The sequence below is a fragment of the Megalops cyprinoides genome, chromosome 22 (genome assembly GCF_013368585.1).
Source record: "Megalops cyprinoides isolate fMegCyp1 chromosome 22, fMegCyp1.pri, whole genome shotgun sequence".
NCBI lineage: Eukaryota > Metazoa > Chordata > Actinopteri > Elopiformes > Megalopidae > Megalops > Megalops cyprinoides.
This window is the reverse complement of record NC_050604.1, coordinates 25,666,880-25,685,219: the sequence shown is the minus strand read 5'-3', so window position 1 is coordinate 25,685,219 and position 18,340 is coordinate 25,666,880. Positions and strand designations below refer to the sequence as shown.

The 18,340-nt window shown below is 44.3% G+C and overlaps 3 protein-coding genes across 4 annotated transcripts; 1 reads left to right on the top strand and 2 right to left on the bottom strand.

The window, feature by feature from the left end:
• Nucleotides 1-290: 290 nt before the first annotated feature.
• Nucleotides 291-3,425, bottom strand: LOC118769648 (N-acyl-aromatic-L-amino acid amidohydrolase (carboxylate-forming) B-like). Its single transcript, XM_036516863.1, has 6 exons — nucleotides 3,199-3,425; nucleotides 2,083-2,278; nucleotides 1,376-1,469; nucleotides 1,112-1,219; nucleotides 795-907; nucleotides 291-488 (listed from the first exon to the last, which is right to left on the bottom strand). The coding sequence occupies exons 1-6, from the start codon at nucleotides 3,423-3,425 to the stop codon at nucleotides 291-293; spliced, it is 936 nt and encodes a 311-aa protein (XP_036372756.1).
• Nucleotides 3,426-6,338: 2,913 nt separating this feature from the next.
• LOC118769647 (ecto-ADP-ribosyltransferase 5-like) lies at nucleotides 6,339-10,206 on the bottom strand. 2 transcript variants are annotated; one of them, XM_036516861.1, is made up of 4 exons: nucleotides 10,184-10,206; nucleotides 9,310-9,451; nucleotides 8,232-8,923; nucleotides 6,339-6,914 (listed from the first exon to the last, which is right to left on the bottom strand). In XM_036516861.1, exons 2-4 carry the CDS (start codon nucleotides 9,367-9,369, stop codon nucleotides 6,827-6,829), a joined length of 840 nt encoding a protein of 279 aa, XP_036372754.1. In that variant the 5' UTR covers nucleotides 9,370-9,451; nucleotides 10,184-10,206; the 3' UTR covers nucleotides 6,339-6,826. The 2 variants fall into 2 exon arrangements, with proteins under 2 accessions (XP_036372754.1, XP_036372755.1); XM_036516862.1 differs by having other exon boundaries at nucleotides 9,310-9,392; nucleotides 10,184-10,198.
• Nucleotides 10,207-11,603: 1,397 nt separating this feature from the next.
• On the top strand, nucleotides 11,604-17,960 carry LOC118769645 (N-acyl-aromatic-L-amino acid amidohydrolase (carboxylate-forming) B-like). Its single transcript, XM_036516858.1, has 7 exons — nucleotides 11,604-11,671; nucleotides 13,898-14,124; nucleotides 14,630-14,825; nucleotides 15,896-15,989; nucleotides 16,986-17,093; nucleotides 17,298-17,410; nucleotides 17,763-17,960. The coding sequence occupies exons 2-7, from the start codon at nucleotides 13,898-13,900 to the stop codon at nucleotides 17,958-17,960; spliced, it is 936 nt and encodes a 311-aa protein (XP_036372751.1). The 5' UTR covers nucleotides 11,604-11,671.
• Nucleotides 17,961-18,340: the final 380 nt, after the last annotated feature.

Below are 18,340 nucleotides of genomic sequence, written 5' to 3'. Positions count from 1 at the left end.
CGCAGATGCAACAGGCTTCTCACATAGTTTATATTCTTGGTACCAACAGGTTATGAAATCAGCTGCTTAGACGCTGCACCATTCTGCATGTATTGCACATCTTGAATAAAAATATTTTGAATTAAATTTCTTGATTGGCTGAGTGATTGCAGCATTGCATAATTACATCATTTACTGAATTTACTGTCTCCCCTCTCTCTCTCTCTCTTTCTCTCTCTCTCTCTCCCTCTCCCTCTCTCTCTCTCTCTCTCTCTTTTCCCTCCTCTCAGTCTCTCCCTTTTTTCCTCCTCTCAGTCTCTCTTCACACGCAGTGGAGGAATCTCCACTCTCTTCCTGCGGGCGAGTGTGAGAGCGGTACCCTTCTCGTAGTACGCGCTCTCGTTCACAAACAGCGCGTAGAGAGGCTCCTCTCCCCCGTACCTCTCCGTCTCTCCAGAGAACAACAGGAACAGGGGATCACCTGGGTGCAGGAGGCAGAAGTCACGGTCCTGAGAGAAAGAGAGAGAGGAGGGGGAGAGAGAGAGAGAGAGGAAGGGTGGTGCTGCTTCAATGCATTCATATTTCTCCTTTTTATCCTAATCTGTCTTTCATGCCAAGAGTGTTCAACAAAATGTTGCTATTCTCCTGTGTAGGTGACGACACAAAACTATTATTTGAGGTGTCAGAGCGAGGACGTGAGAGACATGTGAAACAGGGAGAGACAGCATACAAGAGGGAGAGGCTGAATGAGAGAGAAAGAGACAGAGAGAGAGAGGGAGAACTGGTTGGTATAAAGTAGGGATAATTGTTTGTACCTGAAGCTGAGGATGAATGACACCTGTGATGTCATGGGTCTCTGAGTCTCTTGGATAATCAATATTCTGCACAGCGGTGTACACCTCCACCACTCCTCCCTCAAACTCTGTACCTGAGAGACTCAGAGAGACACAGCACTGTCACCAGGTGAACACAACTCTGTAGGTCACCAAAAGAGAGGCTTTCTTAAAAGCATGAAATGCAAGGCTAGTTCTCTAACATAAACCAACAGACAAAACTGGAATTGTTACAACCAAGTAGTAAAGCAGCAATAAAGTGTTATGAATCTAAATTCTGGGAGAAGCAGTTCAGGTACCTGAGTTGAAGAGCTGGATCCATTCCAGCATCAGCTGGACTCCCTCCTTCATGGCACTCAAGATGTCAGCTCTGACCAGACCGTGAGGCTGTGGGCCAATCTCTATGGCTACACAAATCACACGCACCAACTCACCAAAGTGTCTGATCAGTGCATTATGCATAACAATTCCACATACACACATAGAAGGCAACAAAGACAACACACACACACGCACACGCACACACACACACACACACACACACACAAATGCAGACCGCTTACACAGGCTGTGTTTACCCACAGATGCCAGGAAGTAGGTCTCCTCAGGAGGGACATTAAGGTTGAGGAGCCTCACAGGAACTGAGGAAGTCTTCATCTAAGAGCACAACAATGTCCAACAATTTTTCTCCTGGTAGCAATGGCAGTGTGACTCCGGAAAAAGCACGTTAATGTGGATAGTGGCATTTAAATTACTTTCTCCCTCATGTTATCGACTTAGCTATTTAATGAGCTGATGGAAAAGCATTTCTAACTAAAAGATTAAACTGTCAAAACAAGATGAAGGATTCAGAAAACCACATCACTAGGAACCATGTTTTACAAGTAACCATAATGCGGCCAGAATATGACAGAACTGAGAATGTGACATGACCACATTACCAGAACTTTTTCAGAATGCAATATTCCAAATAAGGCAGAGAGGTTGTGTGTTCACACAGCTCTGAATACAAAGCCGAACACAATTACACATCAGGCACATCCAAAGCAAGCAAAGATGATGGGTTTTCACAGACACGCTACATTTTTGAAAACTCACAGCCAATAAAAGCAAACATTTCTGAGCTGAAGCTGGATTCTCTAGTTTGTTGATGTAAGTTCTCATGTTTCCCTGCGCTAAGGGAAAAGAAGCAAACAGCAGCAGACCCCTTATGGGACACAGCACGGAGAAATGCCTGAGGTGAAGCTGTGTGGGGATCGTCTGCTCTTGCCTGGAGGTACTTGTAGATGTGCAGGCAGATCCAATCGCAGTCCGAGTTGGAGATGAGGCACAGGCCCATGTTGGCCGTGGTGTTGTGGAGATCACAGATCAAGTCCATCGCCCCATCGCTGCCCTTCGGCCCCAGAAGGGCGTTCAGCTCCTGCGCCCGAACAACTTCGTAAGGCGTCTCACCCGAAACTGGGGTGCTGAGAGAGAGAGAGGGAAGGAGAGAAAGGGGAGAGGAGAAGACAAAAGAAAGAGGATTTCACATTCTCAGCTGGAGCAGGCCCTACCAATATGACCAAGTTACCCAAAACCCCTAAAAAAGTGCTTGGAATACAGGTAAAGTGACACTCAGGGCACACAGTCACTCAGCATTGTAGGATTATAGTTCTGTTTCTCTAGTGTAATTTTACTCTGTGACTGTGCAAGAAAAATATTCTCATTGACATTGTGTGCCAATTACTCCAGTCAATATCAATTAGTTCTGCAGCTTGAGCTGTATACCAGGAAATATTTCTAGTTATTATTGCACTTATTATATTTTGCACTAAAATGCCTAATTTGGGCATCCCACATCTTATGCCACACTTCTTCCATCATGTCACAGTCCAAATAGAAACATCTTTGTATTGATTTTGCCCCAGCAGTGAGCTCCTCATACACAGACAGGAATCATCTGTAGCACTGCCAGGCAAGCACCTGTTAGTCTTCTGTTTCCTCTGGTTAAGGAGCAGGAATTGAAACCGAAAGGTTGCCGGTTTGATTCCCCACAGGGGCACTGCTGCTGTACCCTTGGGCAAGGTACTTAACCCACAGTTGCCTCAGTAAATATCCAGCTGTATAAATGGATAATATCATAAAAAAAAACTGTAATTGATGTAAGTCACTCTGGATAAGAGTCTGCTAAATGCCAGTAATGTAATGGCCAGGCTGAAGCTATTCTGACCTCCCTCTGTCTCCACACACATTTATTCACCGTGAATGATGTGTGTGGGTACGTTGCAATCTAGCCAATGCTGTTGGGGCAATTACACCATTAACCATATTATTCACCAACAGCATCCCTGTTATCTCAGTTCATCAGTTTTCCCTGGTCATCAGCAGCGGCGGTACCCCGTCTCACCTGAGGGTGGCGGTAGTGAAGCAGCGGTTGAGGTCCTTCTCTACGTATCTCCTGCACTGCTGCACTGCGCGCGGGTTTGACATCACGGTCGTCACGGCGACAGACTCCGCCTCCAGCTTCTTCTTCTTCTGCCACTGTCGCACCAGGTAAACTCCAGACAGCTCGTTGCCATGGGTACCGCCACAGAAGGCCACCCGGGGCAAGGCTGGAAGACTGACTGGCTCCATCTAGTGGACAGGGAGGGGTGTTGATCATGACAGGGCTGTGTGCGTGTGTGTGTGTGTGTGTGTGTGTGTGTGTGTGTGTGTGTGTGTGTGCGTTCTCTTTGGCAGAGGCTCTGATGTCGGCCAACAGACAGAGTTTCTGTCCTCACAGTAGAGTGAGCAGGGCAGTCTTTGGTGCAATCCGCCTCGTAACAAATACAGCATGCAGGACAAATTGGAAAATATGCAGAGATATATGAATATATTTTGTGAATATACAAGTGCAAGTAGATTAATGTGAATGCTCTTGCACAGTCACATATTCCACATTTGTTAAGGTGAGTTGGGAGAGGGGATTGGGGTGGGGGTTAGGAATGTGGGGGCCATGAAGATGCAGGGTAACCAAGCAACAGTCAGAAAGTTGCAGACCATCCACACTACCCCACCGAGGTGCACACCTTCTGTGTATCTACACAAACAAGGTGCTGTTTTGTCTGGAATGCCTTTAAGAAAAAGTTTTATTTATTATGTGGTGTAAGTGTAGGTAACAAGGTAAAGCTTTGCATGGTTTGCCTTCAGGAAACAGGATCTTTTTTTGTTCAGTGTGAAACCTCTGCCCACCTCTGACCACCATAAAGGTTCAATTGCACGCTCCTGCCCTCTGAACCTTGACCTTTTCAGTATGTTCCTGGGCGCCTCATTGGCTTCAGCTGATTTAGTGCAAATATGATGACATGAGTTGTTTTTTTAGCATGATGTACTACTGCATCATAAACTGTATGTTGTATTATATTTTTCCAGGGAATCTGATCATGCTGTTTTCTTGTCCTGGGTGAGGATGTTAGCTACAGTGACAAACACAGACCCTGTTTAACTGACTGTCTTGTGCTGTCACTCAGTACTGCTTTCGGTGCTTAGTATTCAGTGTTGGGCGTAGACTGCCACGCTTTCCCACAGGAGGACCTTTACTGCAGCTGTGGAGCTATGCCTCAGGGTCTCTGCTACAGCAGGACTCAAACCCACAACCCCCCCCACCACCCCTCAAGGTCCAAAGTACACTTTTTAAGGTCACGTGTTGGATTCCTGTCATTCATTCATTGTCATTCATTCAGCCACCTGGTTACCGTCTGGTCACACACAAAGGGGACGCTTGTGGAAGCTGACCGATTACAGACAGTTTTAAAGCGCTGACAGCCGTGATGTGTTAGATAAGAGGGCAGGGAGTAAGAGTGGGTCAGGGGAGAGAAGAGGCACAGCAACAACTGGGGCTTTCTTTCTCTCTCTCTCTCTCTCTCTCTCTCTCTGTCTCTCTCTCTCTCTCTCTCTGTCTCCCACCTCTCTCTCTCTCTCTCACACACACACACACACACATTCCCATATATCAGGGTAGACAGTTACACACACACACACACACACACAAAATTGCTGTGACACTGTTGCCTCAGCGTTGCTGACATGTTGTGGGAATGTTTGCTGTTGATTGGGTGCTCGCTGCTGTGACAGTTTCCTCTCTCCAAGAGGCAGAGGAGCTCCAGTGAAAAAAAGCTTTCACCCACAGCTCAGATCTGTATACTGGTGAGTATGGGGGAAAATAATTGATCAAAATCAACGTTTTGTTGCCAATATTGCAGGTATTTTGATAATATCAGATATAGTTAATTATGTCACATGCATAATAGAAATGGAGAGCCATGATGGTTTCAATTGCCTTATCAAAAATATACTCTGCCATGAGAAAGCAGATACCTCACAAACAACCCCTGTATTACCAGCAGTTGTGCTATATAATTAAATGTGGCAAAGGGCCACAAAACTGAATGAAACATATAGCAGAAATAGTGAAGAAAATGCACAGCTTGTGTTGTCTTACCTTGCAGTTGAGGTGAACGCCAGGTTCTTCCCTTCCCTCGCTCTCTCCCCCCTCTCTCACACTCTCTCACACACTTTTTCTGTTGTTCCTCTATCTGGTTCCTGCTTGCTACGACCTTTGGAACTGAACTTTGGCAGAAAGAAGGCCCTGTAATTAGCACTTGCAGTCCACCACCTCCAACCACAACTTAGAAGAAACTATACCCAAATAAGGAAGTAAGTAGGAAGTGTAACCCCCCCCCCTTTTTCACTTCTTCCCTCCCCCTTTCTCTCTCTGTCTCTTTCTCTTCTTCATTGTCTCAGGCCTCCTTCCACTCACAGGAAACAGGTGCTTCAGTTACTGTAGACTCTTAATCTTGTTTGGTCCGATTTGGATGCACAGCTCAGAGACATATGACTCAGGGATTTACACACACACACACACACACACACACACACACACACACACATACATACCACGCACGCACACACACACACACACACACACACACACACACACACACACACACACACACACACACACACACACATTCATAGACCTGTCCTGGTGGAAGTCTCCTAGATGGACTCTTTGAGGAAGTACATCAACAAACTCTTCCATTCGTCTATGCCAGCAGAGCAGTGTGTGGCTTAACACCTGACCCTGATATCCTATGCACCTGAGGGACTGAACAACGGCCCCACCTGGCTGTACCTGAGTGATATCTGTATTCTAATCAAAATAAGCCAGGAGATGAATGCCATTTATCAATATGATGTCAATCATCATATACCACAGAGAGATCATGTTAATGATTTATGTTTTATTATGTAATATTGTTGGTTAACTTTACATTGTTATACAATAGTGGTGCACATTCACTGTAACTAACAATTACAATGTAATTACTGTGTAATGGCATGTAGTTACACTCAACACTACCAAAGTGGTTGTACAATGAAATATCCAATTTATTATTAATGATTTAAATTTAATGAAAAAGACATGTTAGATAAATATTTACAGCATGTAATTATCTTGTTGAACCCTATAAATAGCAGTACAATTACAATGTTGTTAATGGGTAATGGCATAAAGTTACATTCCTGTTACCAAATCAGTTACAATGTAACTACAGTGGTATACATGCAAGTTAATGTAGAGTGGATTGGTAGACTTATTCAAGTGTTAGTATGGGAGTCGTTCTGTCCCAGTTTTTCACAATGCATGACTCATTCCTACACCAATAATTTTATGAAAGAAGTGCACAACATTTTGAGCAAATGCTTATGAATGCTTTATTTGCAGTTGGGATGGATGGAAGGAGTTACATTTTGCAGTTATAGATATGCATTATGCATTAAAGATAATGTCATACTGAAACTCGGCAGGAGCTGCCTACCAAGTTATTGAATAAACAATAACATTTTTTTAATAATTAAATATAGTGACTTATAAAGCTAATCATTTTCTGTTTTTCAGATTTTGGTGAATACAGCATACCACTTTACAGAGGCTCTTTTAACATTTGTGGTTTGTGTGTGTGTGTGTGTGTGTGTGTGTGTGTATTGTAATATTACAGCGTGTGTCCCAGGACATAGGGACAGAGACACAGAGAAGCGGCCAGCAGCACCAACATACTGGAGCCCACAGAGTCACCAGAACTGGGGGCAGGAGAGAGAGGGAGAGAGAAGGAGAGACAAAGAAAGTGAACATATGTGTTAGTACGTTAATTTAGTTATTGATATAAAACAAACAAAAACAATTTAAATGGTTAACTTCGCTTTCTAATGTCCCATACCTGTCTTTCAGTAATTAACTCGCTGACCAACTAAAACACGCGCTCACATACTGCTCACAGATGCATTCCTGCTGTCTTCCAGCTCAGTGGAAGCACATGGGTGTGATTTTTACATTCAGATGATTTTTGTGCATGAAACACACACACACAAAGTCAGATCTAATTACTCCCAAAATTCATGATGCACTTTCCTGACAGGTCATTTACAGGAAACAAAATGCATTATTTGCAAACAATAACTTTGCTCTGTAGAATGCAATTACGATTAAAGTATACTGTTAAAAAAACCAATGCATATATTTTTTTTCTCTTAAAAAATGGTATATGTATGTATGACAGTGTATGGTATATTTATTTGGTCATTATGTATGGCTTTGAGCAGCACAGCTGAACTTGTTATTTTTGAAGTAAAAACAATGAATTGTTTATTACTAGCTACACAGTATTTTCCCCCATAGTCTGTCAGCACACATTATGTACAAGTTGTAAGACTGTGTCAGGGAACTAAACCAGCAACCTTTTGGTTACAAGCACTGCTCCTTACCACTTTGCCACACTGCTTTGCTATGATGGATAATATAGCAAGGTATGCATTTTATACCCATGTACCCCCTAGACCTCTTGCCCTTTATCAACAGGCGAATTCATCATCAAAGCCTGAGCTCCACAGGGTGTGTTGCTCCCGGTGTGTGGTTTGGGACAGTGCCTCTGCTATGATTTCCTGGTGAGGAAGTAGAAACTTCGATAAGGCTTCCGTTCTGCCGATTTGTGGCATTTCACTCCTGTTCCACCACAAGTGAAGTTACGTGAATGACAACAATGGGCTGGCGCGGCGTTTCCTGTCTTTGTGGAGAGGCCGTCGTTGACAAAAGATTTCTCAACAGTGCTGCTAAATAAAGTGACCCGTTTGATCGTAACGTGAACGCTCTGGTTCGTTTGGTAAACCAACACCTTGGAAATGTACAAGACCAAAGAGGCATTTCATGCAGAGAGACTTCCCCCTTGTTTGGGGATTCTCTACACATTTGAAGGGTCTCAGTCTGTAGGGCAAATGCTTTGGGCTCATCAGCTTCACTTTGTTGATGTGAAGTCTGCACGTTTGGAGACTGGCTGGAACGGGGCAGTTTTAGGGTCCAACAAGCGGCCTCCCGTCACATGGATTAGACTTTTACAGACTTACCTGGGGAACAGGTAACAGTCGTGGTAGCTGTGAAAGCGCGTGTGGTTTAGAGTGATCTCTGTGTAATTGTCAGAGGTCTTCACATCCTCCACCATAAACACCTCGAAAGGAGGGACCAGGAGTTCAGTTTCATTGATACTGCAGGCGCGGTTCGCCTTGACGACCGCTCTGGCCACCTTGACCGCGGCGCAGCTGGTGATGTGAAAAAGGGTTCCTGCTGCATGGCTTTCCCCCGTCATCGTGGAAACGAACCGGCCGAACCGAACCTCCTCCCCGACCCGGGCCCCGTAGCGATGCTCTGAGCTGTGGCTCACTGTGTGGCACTGACTCGTCTGCAGCAGCTGCAGCGCCTCCGTCAGCAGGAAGTGGAGGGACTTGTAGGGGAAGCTGCTGCTGTCGACGCCGTTGTTCGCGCCGCGGGACTCGACCGCTGAATCAAAGTCGCTGAGGAATTTTTTGCTCGCGTGGGTGTACACCTGCATTGCCAGCGTGTGCTCCTGCCTGCCACCTGGGATGGTTTTGCCACATTTTATTGATCTCCACACCTCCCTGAATGCAACGTTACTCTTCAGCTCCTGCTCCAGCAGCCCCCCCTTCCCCATGACCTTCTCCCGCATCTCTGCCCGACACCCTGAGAACTGATCATCCACTGCACTGGGAGACATGCTCATCTGCCTCTCCTCTGAAGTCACCTGCAGTACAGAGAGGAGAGAACACCCAGTGTGTACAGACAAACACAGAGAAACATAAATACCTAAAGACAAACAGACAAGCAAGCCTGACAGCTGGACAGACAGAGACTCAAATACCAAGATATTACTACACAATCTACATATCAGATTGACTGACAGCCACACAGAGAGCACACCCAGTGTGTACAGACATTCAGATGGCCAGACAGACAAACTAACAGACAGACAGACAGACAGACTCACAGACATTTAGGTAGATGGATGGATACTGACATGAATATGTAGACTGACTCACTGTCAGATAGGTAGACAGTGATACAGACAGATACACTGATAGATAGATAGATACATACATAGATAGAGACATAGATAGATAATGAACTTACAGTGCGTGTGACAGCTGTAATGAGCAGCAGTGTGAAGAGTGTCTCTCTTTGGCCTCCCATCACCTCTGCAATGTCGCCCCCTGCTGTAGTGGAGGTGAAAGGAAAACAGACAGAGAAGGAAAGACAGACAGACAGAAAGAAACTGAGCGAGAATGCATGAAGTGAGAAATATAAAACGGACAGCGGGAATGAAAGAAACCAGACAAAATACCGATTGAGAATTAATAAATGAGGGATTGATAACCTTTCATGTTATAATCAATATAACTCCTGTTTGTCTATTTTGATTACTGATAATTCAACTGTGGGAAACCAGCAAGTGTCTAAACTGCACCTGAAACTAGTGATGTGGAGAGACAACTGATTAGAAACAGTGCCCATCTTATTCTCTTCATATGGTTCAGGTTCTTTAATGATTGTTATTCTGTTTTGATTTTGAAAACTGCAAAGACAAAGGAGACACTGGGAATTTGCGCTGTCCCAAACAATAATAACTTTGGTGCAGACAGACAGACAGATTCTTGCACAAACACTCTAGTGGCGCTCTAGTTCTCAGGATGGTTATTCTGTATCGTTACTATGTCCTTATGTCACAAAACCATATCCTTCCATTTATTAAACTTTACAAGAATGTTATTAGAAGGTATTACAATGATGATAGGTGTCCATCACAGCGGACTGAGAAGAGCATAGAGGACAGTTACTTTGCAGAACAGTGGCTACAGCTTTGGACTTCAGTGCTCCAGGTAAAATCCAGCTACTTAAATGCGTCAGAATCTGTAACTATAAGCTTTGACTATGGTCAGTTGTCCTGAGCAAGGATCCCTGCCAAGGTCATGAGAAAAGCAATGTAAAGAAGAGGAGCTTGTCTTACCGTCAGAGCTGCTCGATATCCAGAGACAAAATCTGTTTTCCAGTTAAAGGGGCGTTCATTCCCAATGCTCCACAATAACACTTCCGCTTCACCTCCCTGGGTACCGCTGACTCCAGGAAATTTCGTTGCTTATCTTATTTTCACATTTTCCTTCCTTTCGGCTAAGGAGGTGTCAGAAGAAGCACTGAATCACCGAGTGAAGCTTAGTCAGAGGTCTAGGAAAGAGTATTACGGTACAATCAAAGTGGTCTAGGTTTTTCTAAACCTAAATCTGGCCATGAAACCTAAAGCAACGATAATTAACTGAGTTACAAAGTGAGTGCACTACAAAGTGGGATGCATCAAACAGGAGAAAATGCCATTGAAATTTCAATTCAATATGGAATATTGATGTTGAAGCCATCTTTAAAATATAGCATTGATTAATAACTGGCAACTTGGCTAGTCAGCAACTTCACTTGCTCGTTTGCTTTTTTGTAAGTTATCTGACTTTATCATTTGTTTTTATCCGATAAGCTGATAGACAGCACTGAATAAGGCTTGGCTAGCCACTTGATTGCTCGCTTTTTATCTAGCCAACTAACGTTAGCTCCTTAGTTACCTGGCAACAATATGCTCATTGGCCAAATTTATTCACTGATTCATGCACGTCATAATCTTTCCTGAATTTCTATTGTCAGTGTCACACTGTAGATCAGGGGCCATTTGGCAAGGTAATGTGGGGGGGGGGGGGGGGGGGGGGCTAATGGATTCACTCTATTAGCACAATAAATAATTAATATTACAATGTGATATTAATTAATCAACTCGTCAGTAATCAAGGGAACTAATTTGATGTCATGTCCGGCTAAAATTTGTTACTCTCACTCATAAAATTAAACAGGCAGAAAGATGTGGCTATGCTTGTGAGTGGGCTACTTTTTCCCTGTTGCCGGCTGTCTCAGTGTGGCAACAGAACTAATATCACTGCAAGAGGACACGTGAGGGTCAGTAAGTAATGTTTATCTCAATGGATTCAACAATGTGTGTGAAGACTACTCAAATGTTTTCTTATTTGTTCCTTGGTTCAATGTCCCAGGTATATATAGAAGTATCGAAATAATTAGCTTGATACAACTCTACTGTGGCTAAAGACGTACCATTAGTTACCTCCAATGACCATTAGTAAGCTAGTTAGCCTAAACTAAAGATTTTAATCCAAAAGCACCAAAAAAACTCAGCATCGTCTTCCACAAGAAAATACGTGACAGCATGTTATAAAAGTGAAATGATCAAAAAGGTTTAAAACATGCAGAATTCCTATTCCATTCAGCAGCACAGCATGCCACCATACAACCACCAGCGGTGTTTGCCCGCGCATGCGCCGTGCAGACTTTGTAAAGCACTTCCTGTGAAGCCCGGCCGCGGTCAATGTGTAGATGGCATTTTCCAGGCAGAGGTGTAGGACTCAACTGAAAGTTCAGGTGTCCGAATTCTCTCTCAGTTGAGGTGAGACGCCAGGAAAGCAATAAACCAAAATATTATATTAATAAGCAATAATAATGATGTTTTGTTTGCTGAGGGAGTTTGCCAGCGAAACTGTGAGCGCTAGCAGCTCCCTAAACGCGCTGTGAATTGAGTCTGCTTTGGATTCACAGCGGGCTGCAGACGCGTCGCTTTCCCTTAATAAAAGTTAATAACTGAATTTTATTCAGCGCTGGAAATGACTAGGTCATAGTCTTTGCCGGAGGCGTGCTGAAAATGTACATGAAATGCCCCCGTATTTTCTAAAAGACCCAAAGAGAGATTGTATTCAAGGGAAATAAAGTGAGAGAGACAGGTAGCTGACCTGGTTGCAAGGTAAGATGGCGTAAGTTGTGCATTACTATTCTTTTACCTTATTTCATTCTTCATACTCATTTAGCTGTCGTGTCTCTGTGATAATTCAGCTTTTAGTTTTTGTTGTAATCTGTTTTCTCACGGAAGTGTATGTCTGTCCCGAAACAATAACGCAGTCACATTAAAAACTTCATCAGCCGTGATCAGATTTTTCTAAGAACATAAGAACCGAGGGGAGCTGCAGAGCTTTCGGCTTCTCTTTTTGCTAATATGTCATGCAGTGACGCTAGATTTTATTAAAACATTAGATTCTATCAAGGTGTTTTGGATTAAAAACATTGGAAAAGAATAGGGGCGATAAAAAAGACAAGAGTAAGTACATAAAAACGTAAAAATACGCCAGGATAACAATAAAAAGATACAACAAATACTTAAATGATTATAAATCATAACTCAATCATATGAAATATAGTAGTTTCTTGTGTACAATGTGTACTGTATTCACAAATTGCAAATTAAAATGTTAAGGTTAAATTCAAAAAGTTTCAAATGAAAAGGTAAAAAAAGCCTTTGCTTGTTGAGTGAACATGGAAATGTGGAAAGTGCATGTATTCAGAGCACCCCTGTCTTTAACATTGCTGTTGCAGGCATTTGCATGTTATAAACTCATCTCTTCAGACTGCGTCTTGACTCCCCTACCTAACAACAGGGCTCGAATCTGTCCCTCTCATTTGTATTACTGTAGGGCATTACTGTTTTTTTTTAATTTATTGTTGTAGTACTTCTGTTACAACACTGTTTGACCTGCTGATGTGCAGTTGTGTTCTGTTGTTTTTGGTTATTGTACTGTTGTTCATGAGAGTTAATTATTACACTCTTATGTGGTATTACTTCGTAAGTCTCCCTGGATAGGAGCGTTTTCCAAGTGTAAACATGGGGAAGCAGTGTGGCTGAGTGGTTAGGGCTTGGCCTCGTAACCTCAAGCTCTGCTAAACTCTAGGGCGGGCTTCTGCTTGGGTTGTCTGCCAAGTTCACACCCAGTGGGGAAACCCATACATGCCGATTCCACAGAAAGAGATTTCCAGAAATAGAATGCACAATGTTTCGTAAGTGACTGATGCATATGAGGGGTAGCAGTGTAAGGCAGGCCTGAAAGCAGGGTTTCCGGCCGCACCCCCGTCAGCTTCAGAGTCAGAAATCACAGATAGCGGCGGCAGGGACACAGAGGAGCAAAGGCTCTAAAACAGATGACACGAGAGGATTTTTGCAGCTGGCATACTTGCATTTGCAGATACTGCTCTGGCATAAGACGTGGTCTGTACGTGCCATTTTTACATCTGTAGAGATCGGTCCAGCCAGTTTGGAGCGTTTACATATATCTGAAACCCCCGACTCTCTCTGGGAAAACGAAACAATTGTTACACAGTGCTAGCTGTATTGCCTCAAAAGCAGACCGGTGAGTTGCACACCCGCTCGCCTGAAGGCCTTAACTGTTCAGGGCATTCACATTTATTCAGTGCTAGCCTGTTGTTACCAGAATAATTCTTCTGACCTTCAGCTTCACAAACCCATGTGATTCTTTTTTTTTTTTTTGTTAATGTGCCACGGGAGAGTGTGGTGGCGGGAATGGTGATTGGTACAGGCAGGAATTGATCACTGAAAAAGAGGTCAATGAAGGTGTCTGTTTTTCGAAACTCGCCCATCTCTCTCTGCACCCTTTGTGTTAGTGCAGGTCACCTGCTTCCCCCTCATGCCTTTCTGTTCCTGCACCTGTGTCCTGTGTTGGCTATGACACTCGCACGCCTCTGCCAAAATATAGTAAAAAAGAAAAAAACTGAAAAACGGCGGCTCTTGGCTCCAACCCTGTCATGATTAACACCCCTCCCTGTCCACTAGATGGAGCCAGTCAGTCTTCCAGCCTTGCCCCGGGTGGCCTTCTGTGGCGGTACCCATGGCAATGAGCTGTCTGGAGTTTACCTGGTGCGACAGTGGCAGAAGAAGAAGAAGCTGGAGGCGGAGTCTGTCGGCGTGACGACCGTGATGTCAAACCTGCGAGCAGTGCAGCAGTGCAGGAGATACGTAGAGAAGGACCTCAACCGCTGCTTCACTACCGCCACCCTCAGGTGAGACGGGGTACTGCCGCTGCTGATGACCAGGGCTGTGATGTTGGTGTGAGAGATCATAGATCATTTTGACGAGTAGTATGGTGTATGATGAAATCATCCATATAAGCATGGGTAGATGCTAATGAGCTTAACATAGCCATAAATATAATTGCTTGTGAATAGTTGCATGCTGGTACTGCTGTAGCTCCAGCCCTTTCTTTGGAGCGACTGGGTCGTATATGGACAGGCACTACTGAGGATGATGATGAGGAAGAGCGTAGGAGCTTCAGTCGGCTATCATATGGCAACGTGTGAAATTTTCCCTTGCGGTCTGCTGCTTTCCTTTTCATTCCCCCAATTCGCTCTCTCTCCTCCTCTCACTTTATGCTCTTCCTCACCCCCCCCCTCTCTCGCTCTGTCTCTCCTCCTCTCACCTTATGCTCTTCCTCACTCCCCCCTCTCTCGCTCTGTCTCTGTCTTTCTCCCCCTTTTTGTTCTTTTTTTGTCTCCCTCTCCGTCTTAGCACCCCAGTTTCGGGTGAGACGCCTTACGAGGTTGTCCGGGCGCAGGAGCTGAACGCCCTTCTGGGGCCGAAGGGCAGCGATGGGGCGATGGACTTGATCTGTGATCTCCACAACACCACGGCCAACACGGGCCTGTGCCTCATCTCCAATTCGGGCAGCGATTGGATCTGCCTGCACATCTACAAGTACCTCCAGGCAAGAGCAGACGGTCCCTGCAAAGCTGTGGATAAAAAATTCCTCCACTACACAGTTTTTCACCAGCAAGGGGAAAAAATGTGTTTCATCATTGGAGAAATTCACAAATAAGACTTGCAAGTAGGCATAGCGCTTATGTTAATATATTAAGGTTGGCTTAGCCCCATAACGTTTACATATTTCATTGACCACATTTTCACTGGCAACGACCAGAATATGTAGGAATAATGGATTTGTGAATTCCAGGTGGGAGATCTCACTACATTCATGGACACTCAGTTTAATAATGCACTAATTTTGAGACATGTGTAGCTCTGCTCCTGGAGGTTGATGGGGTCTGTGAGCGGGCTTTGCTACAGGGTGCCTATGGCCATCTTCCACAAGCAGACATTTCTTACAGAGTGTTCATATAGAGAGCACAGAACTGCTGCATCATGTGTGACCTGAGGGTAGAATCTCTCTCCATTGTGAGACCTGAGGGTAGAATCTCTCTCCATTGTGAGACCTGAGGGTAGAACAGTCCAGTATGTTTGCTTGATAGACACTTCCGAGATGCAGAACCATGTTTAGCTTTGTAAACAGTTACACAACCACTTAACTGCACATCGGGTTGCTTATTCTCATAAAGTAGAAAATTTTGAAATTGATATTGCATATTAATGGAATATTTGTTTATTATCTGGAATAGTAATGCAATATCCGGTCTCTGTCTCTATGAATTGTTCTGTTTGTAGGAATGCCTTATTTGTAATATTGTATTCAAAATAATTGGTTAACATGGTGATACGATTCTTTAATATCCTGGTTATTAATTGAACCTTAGAGTGCATGTAAAACATGGTTCCTGGTGATTTTTGAATCTGTTTGTTTTACTCCCTCACCATGTTTCCTTGGTTTGCACTTTTAGTTGTACTTTTTAGAAATGTTTTTCCCATCAGCTTGTTGAATAGCAGGTTGATAAAGAGAGAGAAAGTGATTTAAACATCCATATCCGCATTAATGTGCTATTTTGCTGATTTGATGTATGCCAGTGCTACCAGGAGACTAATGGGACATTATTGTGCTCTTAGATGAAGATGTCTTCAGTTCCTGTGAGGTTCCTCAGTACCAGTGTCCCTTCTCCAGAGGCCTACACCCTTGCATCTGTGGGCAAACACAGCCTGAGTGAGTTCCTGTGTGTCTGCGTGTGTTTGACTGTGTTTGTGTCTGTGTGTCTGTGTGTGTTTGACTGTGTTTGTGTCTGTGTGTGTTTGATTGTGTTTGTGTCTGTGTGTCTGTGTGTGTTTGACTGTGTTTGTGTCTGTGTGTCTGTGTGTGTTTGACTGTGTTTGTGTCTGTGTGTCTGTGTGTGTTTGACTGTGTTTGTGTCTGTGTGTGTTTGACTGTGTTTGTGTCTGTGTGTCTGTGTGTGTGTTTGACTGTGTTTGTGTCTGTGTGTCTGTGTGTGTTTGACTGTGTTTGTGTCTGTGTGTCTGTGTGTGTTTGACTGTGTTTGTGTCTGTATGTCTGTGTGTGTTTGACTGTGTTTGTGTCTGTGTGTCTGTGTGTGTTTGACTGTGTTTGTGTCTGTGTGTCTGTGTGTGTTTGACTGTGTTTATGTCTGTGTGTCTGTGTGTGTTTGACTGTGTTTGTGTCTGTGTGTCTGTGTGTGTTTGACTGTGTTTGTGTCTGTGTGCCTGTGTGTGTTTGACTGTGTTTGTTCCTGTGTGTGTCAACTTCACAAGACATACAATGTTTTTATTTAGTTTAGCACTTTCCCCCTTTTTTCACCAAACTTAGGTAGTCAGCAGTTGTATAATTTAACAACGACAACCACTGCATCCATGCAGGTGTACAGCATGAGGTGTGTGCAATCCTCCAAACCTCCAATCCTCCTATTTTTCCACGCTACAAAGTCCCACAGTGCATCAGGAAGTCATCAGTGCAACAGACACATCCTCCTTACACTGTCTGAGACGCCCGTGCGAATCCCAGCATGCCGAGCGTAGAGCAGTGCGAGGACCTTGGCCGATCCTTCCCACCCCGTTTGTTCCTCAGGTCATTGTTGACAGGGCTGCTTTCGAACCCTGGCCTTAGTGCTGATCCTGCATTTGAAACGAGACCCTTAGCTGTCTGAGCCCCTCAGAAGTTTTGGTGAGTCGGTTCGTGTGATTTGTGCAGTGATGGAAATTGGCCCACAGCCTCACGGTCTGGTCAGAGCTGACATCTTGAGTGCCATGGAGGAGGGAGTCCAGCTGATGCTGGAATGGATCCAGCTCTTCAACTCAGGTACCTGAACTGCTTCTCTCAGAATTTAAATTCATAACACTTTATTGCTGCTTTACTACTTGGCTGTAACAATTCCAGTTTTGTGTGTTGGTTTATGTTAGAGAACTAGCATTGCATTTCATGCTTTCAAGAAAGCCTCTCTTTTGGTGACCTACAGAGTTGGGTTCACCTGGTGACAGTGCTGTGTCTCTCTGAGTCTCTCAGGTACAGAGTTTGAGGGAGGAGTGGTGGAGGTGCACACCTTTGTGCGGAATATTGATTATCCAAGAGACTCAGAGACCCATGACATCACAGGTGTCATTCATCCTCAGCTTCAGGTACAAACAATTATTCCTACCCTACTCTACACCAACCAGTTCTCCCTCTCTATCTCCCTCTCTGTCTCTTTCTCTCTCATTCAGCCTCTCCCTCTTGTATGCTGTCTCTCCCTGTTTCACATCTCTCTCACGTCCTCTCTCTGACACCTCAAGTCAAATAATAATTTTGTCACCTACATAGTGGAATAGTGTTATTTTACCAAATACTCTTGGCATGGAAGACCGGTTAGGATAAAAAAGGTAAATATGAATGCATTGAATCAGCACCACCCTTCCTCTCTCTCTCTCCCCCTCTCCCTCTCTCTCTCCCTCTCTCTCTCTCTCTCTCTCTCTCTCTCTCTCTCTCTCTCAGGACCGTGACTTCTGCCTCCTGCACCCAGGTGATCCCCTGTTCCTGTTGTTCTCTGGAGAGACGGAGAGGTACGGGGGAGAGGAGCCTCTCTACGCGCTGTTTGTGAACGAGAGCGCATACTACGAGAAGGGTACCGCTCTCACACTCGCCCGCAGGAAGAGAGTGGAGATTCCTCCACTGCGTGTGAAGAGAGACTGAGAGGAGGAAAAAAGAGAGAGAGAGGGAGAGAGAGAGAGACGGGGGGGGGGACAGTAAATTCAGTAAATGAAGTAATTATGCAATGCTGCAATCACTCAGCCAATCAAGAAATTTAATTCAAAATATTTTTATTCAAGATGTGCTATACATGCAGAATGGTGCAGCGTCTAAGCAGCTGATTTCATAACCTGTTGGTAACAAGAATATAAACTATGTAAGAAGCCTGTAACAACTGCTGCAAAGAAGGAGAGCCTTCATTTAACAATATTAGTAATTAAGACATGGGTACGAGTCACTGTGATCACTATGTAAGGGCATACTAGAGCTGTCATGCTGTTTAAGCAAACATTTACATTCCGGGTGTAACTGATCCCAAATTG